This window comes from Abrus precatorius, unplaced genomic scaffold, assembly GCF_003935025.1.
Source record: "Abrus precatorius isolate BTA unplaced genomic scaffold, Abrus_2018 Scaffold11, whole genome shotgun sequence".
Lineage (NCBI taxonomy): Eukaryota > Viridiplantae > Streptophyta > Magnoliopsida > Fabales > Fabaceae > Abrus > Abrus precatorius.
In genome coordinates, this window is record NW_020874303.1 from 13,833,100 (window position 1) to 13,842,759 (window position 9,660).

General features: G+C 33.5%; 1 protein-coding gene across 1 annotated transcript; it reads right to left on the reverse strand.

Moving 5' to 3' along the window:
• Positions 1-1,043: 1,043 nt before the first annotated feature.
• LOC113855653 lies at positions 1,044-3,295 on the reverse strand. The gene is made up of 5 exons (XM_027487283.1): positions 3,247-3,295; positions 2,455-2,711; positions 1,670-2,391; positions 1,526-1,581; positions 1,044-1,411 (listed from the first exon to the last, which is right to left on the reverse strand). Exons 1-5 carry the CDS (start codon positions 3,293-3,295, stop codon positions 1,044-1,046), a joined length of 1,452 nt encoding a protein of 483 aa, XP_027343084.1.
• Positions 3,296-9,660: the final 6,365 nt, after the last annotated feature.

Here is a 9,660-nt window from a genome sequence, read left to right on the forward strand (position 1 = left end):
TTGATCAAATAAATACTTCAAGCTTTGGTGGTCGCTGAACACCTCAAACCTCGCCCCAATAGGTAATGCCTCCATACCTTAAGGGCAAAAACTACCGCGGCTAACTCCAGATCATGTATCAGATAGTTGACTTCATGCGGGCGCAACTGCCTTGAGACATAAGCAACTACTCGTCCATCTTGCATCAAGACATAACCAAGTCCTTGTCCAAATGCATCACAATACACATCAAATTTCTGCTTCGGGTCAGGTAGAGCCAACACCGGCGTCGAAGTCAGTCTTATCTTCAACTTTAAGAAACTAGCTTCACACCCCTTAGTCCACTTGAACTCCTTTTCCTTGCGGGTTAGCTTCGTTAAGGGCAACGCTATCTTAGAAAATCCTTCAATGAATTTCCTATAATAGCCCGCTAATCCCATAAAACTGCACACCTCTGTCACATTTGTTGGCCTTGGCCACTCAGCCACTACTTCCACTTTTGCAGGGTCTACCATGATTCCTTTCTTTGACACTACATGTCCCATAAATTGGATTTTTAACAACCAAAACTCACACTTAGAGAATTTCACATACAACTATCTCTCCCTCAGAATTTGCAAGACAATCCTTAAGTGCTCGACATGCTCTTCTTGAGTCTTTGAATAAATTAGGATGTCATTGATGAACACCACCACAAACTTATCCAAAAACTCGTGGAAGATCCTGTTCATGTAGTCCATGAACACCGCAGGCGCATTGGTCACCCCAAACGGCATCACCAAATACTCGTAGTGACCATACTGCATCCTGAACGACGTTTTAGGTATATCTGCATCCTTCACTCGAATTTAATGGTACCCTGACCTCAAGTTAATCTTTGAGAACACTTCTGCTCCTCTTAATTGGTCCATCAAATCATCGATCCTCGGAAGTGGGTACTTGTTCTTGACTATTACCTTATTCAGCTGCCGGTAATCCACACACATTCTCATGCTTCTATCTTTCTTCTTAACCAAGAGCATTGGTGCTCCCCATGGTGACACACTCGGTCTCACAAACCGTTTCTACAATAGGTCTTCTACTTGCTTCTTGACCTCTGCCAACTCCACTGGTGACATCCTGTAAAGTGCCACGAAAATTGAACTTGCCCCCAGAATGAGGTCAATAGTAAACTCTATTTCCCTCTCAGGCGGTAGCTCAGAAACCTCTTCGGAAAAAACTTCCAAGAAATCACTTACCACTGGAATATACTCTAGCTCCACCACACTTTTGGTTTCTATTGAGAACATAACCATGAAAGCCTTGGTGCTCACCGTGTTCTCCCATGCTCCCTGGCTCATAAGCCTTAGAACCTTGGCCATTGTCGCACCAAAGATCAAGGTCTTCTCCCTACAGTCCAGCAACACATGGTTGGCAACAAGCCAATCCATTCCTAGAATTACATCCAGTTGAGAAAGAGGTAAGCAAATTAAGTCCACCTTAAACTCCCTACGGTGTACCATCATCGCACACCCCAAACACACTCATGACGTCACAACCGGCTTACCCGTAGGGGTAGTCACCACAACATTATACGGCAATTCCGTCACATGCAATTTCAGACTATTCACACAGTCCACAGATATAAAGGAGTGCATAGCACCCGAATCAAATAGCACATCAAGCAATCGACCCTTAATAATGCATTTACCTCAGATCAGCTCTTTTGACTGTGAAGATGCTCAGCTTCTGCCCCGTACTTGACTCTGTACTTCCTTTTGATTTTGGCCTCTGAGTTGCACTTGAACTACCGCTTCTCTTAGCGGCCCAACACTTATTGGCAATGTGCCCCGACTTCCCATAGTTGTTGCAAGTTATCCTCGGCTGTGGGCAGTCTTTCACCATGTGTGGCCCTCCACACCTGAAGCATATGAGCGGTCCTTTGAAAGAACTTAACCCTGAACCACTCCCACTGCTCTTCTCTTGAGATGAACTTCTTGAAGACTGAGAGCTATTTGAACCTAAATACGGCCCCTTTGAGAACCTAGGGGGTCTCTTATCTTGCCTCACTGGGTCGGCTCCCCTAGTGTCCACCGTCTTCCCTTTTGAGTTAGCTTCGAAAATCCTGTTCTTGCTCAACAGAGTGGGCAAGTCTGTCAGTTGAAACACACTGACCGCAGCTCGGATGTCTGGCCTTAATCCATGCTCAAACTGAGCACACAGATCCTCCTCTCCATCACCATGCTGATAATGAGGCCAGTACTTCATCAGCTCTTGGAACTTAGCCACATACTCTCCCACAGTTATACTTCCTTGCTTCAGTTCAAGGAACTCTCTAGCTTTCTGCTTCCTTAGGTCCCGGGGAAAGTAGTTTCCCAGGAATATGGTCTTGAATGTCTCCCACTGGATGTAGTCATCCTCTTGTGGCAGGATCTGACCGACAAACCTCTATTAGTCCTCAGCCTCCCCACATAGCAAGTAGGTGGCATAGGCAACCTTGTTCTCTTCACAGCACCCCATTGCATTGAAGATTTTCTCCACATTAGCCGCCCACCTTTGGGCTCCTTCGGGGTTGAATCCACCCTCAAACTTTGGAGGATCATGCCTAGTGAAGGCAGATAACCCTCTATACTCAGCTGACTCTCCACCTTGATTGTGTACTATGGCTTCCAGAATCTGAGCCATGCGTTTCATGAGGTCATTGGTGTCTCTAGCTCCTCTACCTCTACCTCTACCAGATATATTCAATCTAGCTACAACAAGTAAGCAATCACATTCCAGCACATTAGATCAATTTATACATTATAATTCAGGCAAACAAAACAATTAACACTTATCATAGACGCTTTAGCCCGATACTCTAGTTCGGTTTGGATGAACTATTCTGATACTAAAATTGTAACACCTTAAATTTAATTTCAATAAATAAGAAATTTTGCAAATTTTTGAAATAATAAAATTTCTATTTTAATTCAAGTTTCATCAACTATTTCAAATAAAGAAAGGGGTTACAAATTGTATCAAACAGTTGCTACAGGACTTATTCTAATACAACAATTTTTCAAAATAATATCCTAAGTCCTATAGCAGTTCCATCCATCCCTTCACTAAGTCTAGTGCTGATCGTCTTGATTACCTAAAAAATGAATATAAGGGTGAGTACTCTACACTACCCAAAACACATAGTCAACATAGAGTCTCACCTCTAGCACATTTTCAATACATTAAACAAATACAATCACAGACAACATTTCACATTTATAAGTACAATACACAACTCGTGCATACGCACACCAGTCACACTCACTGTAGCACTGTGATCACAGATTTCCACCATGAATAGTCGTCGGTTACCCTCGCCTCACGAATACCACGTGGGTAGTCACAGGTCGCTCAGCAAAGATAGTGGTCAGAGGTCTAGTCAGGAAGAGAGTGTGTGGCCCGTGGTGCACCTGTTCCACAGTCGGTGTCACCACCACTCTCTCCTCCCCAAGGTATTTCTACCGTCCTCATCCCCACACCCCCAGTGTATCGCTGAACCATTCACAGCGTATTACGACGATGCTAACACGCCCCATTCACACACGCAATATTCATGCTTGCATACGGCACACAGCCTATATTCAATTCATATCACATGGCGCATGGCCCATATTCATTTACATTACACGGCCCTCGGGCCCACATTTGTTCACAATGTTCATTTATTCATCAATTAATGGCATTCCATCACACACAATTTCCCCCACGGGGCCTAACTATTCCAGCACACATCACAATGCACATTAATTTTCATCAAACACACTATTTCTACCCCCCTATCTCAGCCACATTGCATTAATCAACCGAACACATAAGATATATAATACATTGAGATAGGGTAGAGTCCCCCTTACCTTGGATTGAAGACTCACACTCGGATTCGACCACGAACGTGCTCCCTACACAGATTGCGGCCTAAAACACATTGAAGAACTCCATGAGAATTGTAAGAAACCGAGAAACAGAGAAATGGGAATGAGAAATGGAACCCTAACCATTAAAACTCACCTCCAAGCGTTTCTCACATGTATTCGTCCTTCAATCAAGCTCCCGAACGACTTTGGAGGCAATTAATCGGTGAAATAGGGCTTTGGGAACGAGAGGATCAAAGGAATTTCGAAGGAAGAAGGAGAAATAACTCTCCCCGAACTCTAACCCCCTTTAAATCCTTTTCTAGTCGCGACACTCTCGCTACAGCGAAATATTCTCGTTGCAGCGACACGCCCTCACTCTACAGTGAAAATATCAGACAAATTGCATCCTGGTTTCTGCAGAATCTCGCTATTGCGAGACCCTCTTACTACAGCGAGACTGCACCCAGAAATGCACTCCAAACTGTTGCTCTCTTGCTACAATGAGACGTCTCTCGCTACAGCGAGAAGGTGATAGTTTCAGTCCTTCCTCCCAAAGCCCTCTCGCTACATCGAGAATCCTCTCGCTGCAGCGAGAACAGCCCAGTATCACGCCATGCACTTAGGCACTTAGCCCATTTCAGCCCTATCCAGTCATGCATAGACATAAATACACACATCCACGTACTTAATACACATAAACATCATTATCAAATAAATCAACGCATAATGAATATATATATATATATATATATATATATATATATATATATATATACAATAATTAATATTATCAAAATTCGGAGCGTTACAAAATCAAACTTCTTTAAAGTAAAAACAATCTCTAAGACAATGGTTAATGTCTTCAACCTTATGAGAACACTTAAGCTAAGAGTTCAAAGAAGTAAACCTACAATAATAGAGCAAAGTATTAATGAGTAAAGATCCATAATTGATAAGTCAAATGAAAAATATAAATTAATTATTGGCAACTTCCAGATCTAATCAAGATATGAAATTGGTAAAGGGTTAAATCTCAAATTGTTGAGTTAAGCACAAGTCATCTTTGCAGAATAAATATCTTTTATACCTCTCTAATATCAGTGATCTTTCATTTTTTTTATTGTTAGCCAAAGAAGTTGGTGTACATGGTCTTTGATGTGTTGCAAAATATAGATGGCGAGTTGTTCCAATTTCCAAGCACTATGAACAAATAACTCACTAATTATGATATTTGAACAAAATCAACTTTGATAGCAATTGAGTCAAGTCTAATCTAATACCATATTAAAAAAACAAAAGACAAATGAAGCTTAAAATAATCTATCAAAATGCTACAAACTTTTATAATATTTTTTTTTCTAAATAATAGAGTCTTTTGAGTCTAGTTAAATAATCTACAGTAGATTATCTTTCATATATTTAACTTAATTTCATAATTAGAACTTATCATTTAGATTTATCCTACAAAATATATCACACTAACCTATCTATAAGAAATGTGTTAACCATTTGCCAATCACCCAAGTCACCATGTTTTTAGGAGATAATGTTGTCTCAGCATCAAATGAATTATTAGAAAACCTAATAAAATCTTTAACTACCTTATTAATATCATGACAAACATATTAAAATAATTACTAAATTTGTGTGTTATAAATAGGAATAAAAGAAAAGAAGCATAAAAGTTTATTATAGAAAATTTAAAAAGTTTTTTTCTATTATAACTTTAAAGTCTAAACATTTAAAAATAAAACTTTTTAGTGAAATAAACATATTTATTGTATTAAAATTATAACAATATACTTAATGCTTCTTCTTCTTTTATAAGATTGTATTATTATTAGTTGCTTAAATTCAAATTTAACCATTCAAGATAACGTTTTTTATCTTTTCAAAGAAACCTCTTTAGTATAATATAAAATATATTTTTAATTAGGTTATATTTGGATTTATAGAATATAATGAAATGTAAAGTCATGGTATAAAGTGATGTGTGTGGGTAAATATTTAATTTTTTTTTTCATTTGAAGTATGATTGATTGATTTGAAAATTTATTTTTCTTATACTCCAAAATCTTTATCGCTAAGTTTTTTTTTTTCTTGAAATTCTAAAATTAAATTTTCTATAGACATAATTTTTAAAAGAACATATTTATCTTCTTTAAATTTTCATAAGCTGAGGGTTAAAAAAATGTAAAATGATGTTATTATTATAATTTATGAAAATTATTTTGTAGTTTGTGTTGATTAACATGTACATAATATTTTTAATAAAATGTAAATGTTGTATTGATTTCTAAATTAATTTTTTATTCATTTAGAATTAAATATTATATTTAAATTTAATATAATTAATTTAAAATTAAATTGATAATATTTATATAAAATATATAAATTTAAATAATAAGCATATTTTCAAATTAAATTTTTAAAATAATTAATAATTCAACTTAAATACAAAAAAGAAATAGTATCATATTACTGACATTATTATTTGTTTGCGTTAAGTCCTTTTTAGCTAGTAAAAAAAATAATTTTTATATTCTATAAATAATATTATTTATTCTTGTTCTTATGAATGGTTTTAATTTAATTTATATGTTTATAAATAGTTTTTATTTAACGATCATCGTTTGTTAAAGTTATAATACAACAAAGTATAAACATTAAATTGGAGATACATATATTTTTAAATAATATAATAAAATTAATCGAAACTAAAAAGTAGTAAACTTTTTGTGTTAAAGAACATAATTGAAATTTCTAATCATCGAAGTTAAAATTTCTTTTAATATAATGTTATTTAAAAAAAAATAAAAATAAAAGAATTAGTAGAATAATACTATATTAATTTGTTGACATTAACTTATTATAAACAAATTATTTAATTGTAATAATTTTATTAATAATTATTTCAACAATTATTTTTTAGATGAATATATACCTCAGTTTAATAAATTTTATTGATTACCTTTAAGTATTATATTTGTAATATTTAAGTTTAATAATATTATTGTAGTTACATCTTAATCGTCATTTTGATTAACATATAAAAATAATACGTTTATATTTGACAAAACAATTAAAGAACTAATAAGTGAAGTTAACTAATTGAAATGGTGTACTATGGAGTAATTTTTCTACCTACACGTGGTAGACAAAGAGACTTGTAAGAATTTTTTGTTATATGTTTTGATAGGCATGCTTGTATCCAAAATAATTTAAATAATGAAAATTGAAAACCTTTCTATTTAAAAATTCAATCTTTAAACTTATTTTTTTCTGATTATTTTGAATTGTTGAATCAATTTAATCTTAAATTGATATTTAAATAATGTTATCAAATATGTTTTTTAAGTTTTTATGTTAAAAAAATTTCTCTATTTATTCTTCTAATAATACTAAAAATAAAAATTTAGAATCATAAATCGGATCTTCTATTTTCACCAATAAGAATAAAAAAAATTATATTATAATTAATAAAAATAGGCTTTTAAAATAGAAAATAAATTCTATTCCTTTTGTTGAAAGAGTTATTCTTACTCAAACTTGTGTTATGAGTATTGAAAATTATATTATGCAAACTCATCTAATTTGTAACACATTACATTTTCTCTATTTTAAATATATTAATTTTCATAAAATTTTAGAAAGAATAACCAACCTTTCTATTTAACCATTAATCAAATTTACAAAAATAAAACCTTTCATAACAGTAAACTCATATATAAAACAACTTTAAGAAAATTTACTACATGAAATATATTACAAATTAATATCATTATTCAAAATAGATCAAAGTTTACAGCATTTTCTCTTTCTGACATATTGAGGAACTGAAACTAATCATCTATATTATGTCAGCCTTCAATTTCAGCTAAGTCCTCAGTAATTAATTCATCATCCTCTCCAAGATAGACGTCACTAGAATACGCCACCAATTCTACACTAGGGAATCTCTCAAATGTGTAGCTATTAGGTCTTCTTAACAAATCATTATCATGATAAGTGAATACGTTATTCATTATCCGAGAGGGCCTTTCTATTATCCGATATAGATAAAAACTAACAAACTGATGAATTTGACCACTAGTTGAAAAATCGAAAGGAACTGCATAATTATATATTACTTCTAATGTATACTCCTCATCATTTCTAAAATATACTCTAAAATGTAAATATACAATGTCTATATTCCCTAAATACATAATTTAATCTACTACTAGCATGTACATCCACTATATCAATCGCATGGGATAAGTTATCATCTTTACTACTTGGGGTGAACATCTATCCCATTTACAATACAATGCAAAGATATCATAACATTTTCACAACAACAATCATGATTATATAATTAGATGATAATTTATATCACATTACCACACGTTGTATACATCTCATTCATTACACACATTCACGCAACCTCATTAATATTTCCATTCCAAATTCTCACTTTAAGTGCACTATGATTACATTCATCCGATATCTTCAGCAGTTCTCGATGTCTTACTCAATCATATAAATAGTTATTGGTTAGCTCATGCAATACAGATACAATATATGCAATCATGAGCCTTTTAGTAAAGCATAGTCAGGAGTCTAGTCGAAAAATGAGTGTGAGGCCATATGGCACATTCGCACTTCATAATAACATGTGCACAATCACGAATGTCACTCATTACCTTACATTTTTTCGAGATTTTCTTATCGTCTCCAGACTCTATACCTTCAATGTATTTCTGTAACTATTTACACCAATCCATTCATAAGATCGTGCTTAATAGCACTTCTAACTAATTTCATATTGCTCATCACTTGCTTATAATCACAACAATTACGTCATTCAATAAATCATCGATGACTCATTCATCATTTTCAGGCATATCTCATCAATAAGTTAATATTACACCCAGTACATTCATCAAATTTAGTCAATTATAATATTATACTTTTTCAATCATATTTTTCATATTTTCATAGTAGAATCAGTCAACCAAAACATCAAACATATACATATTAGCAATCTTTCTTTATTAATATTCATCACTCATACATACATAATCAAAATTGGTACATAAACATGTTCTCATAAACTCAACATATAACTCATATCATATAATGATAGAATAGAGCTTTCCTTACTTTAAAATAAATATCTAACTGAGGTTGACGATGAAGAACGTCCTAAAATAGCACTTCTACCTAGGTAACACGAATTGTTCCTTAAGACAAGATTCAAAGAAAATGAATGGTAACATGTTTAAATTAAAAGAAACTTACTTAGAATCACTTAGAATCGAACGTATTTCAGAGAATAATTGGTATTTGAAGATGTTTTATTTGAAAAAATGTAGAGAGAGTTTAGAGAAAACGAAAGTGGGACGTGAGAGAAGGTGAAGAAATGAAATTTTATGCATGAAAACCCTTAAATACCTCAAGAATCGCGATACTCTCACTACAGTGAGAGATTGTCGTTACAACGAGACTCTTTCGCTACAGCGAAAATATCAGACAAAATTGCATTATGTTTTCTACATTTTTTGCTACAGTGAGGGACCTCTCGCTACAACGAGACTATTCTTGCTATAGCGAGAATGCTCCAAAATGTTTCATTTTTACAGCCTCTCTCTCACTACTGTGAGAATTATCTCACTACAGCGAGAGCCTTACAGTTCTAATACTTCAAAATTCTCTTAACATACTCTCACATGTATATTTATCATAACTATGAAATTTTAATTGATATAAAAATAGGGATATTACATAATCTTTATGAGTATTTGTGAAGAAATTAATAAGATAT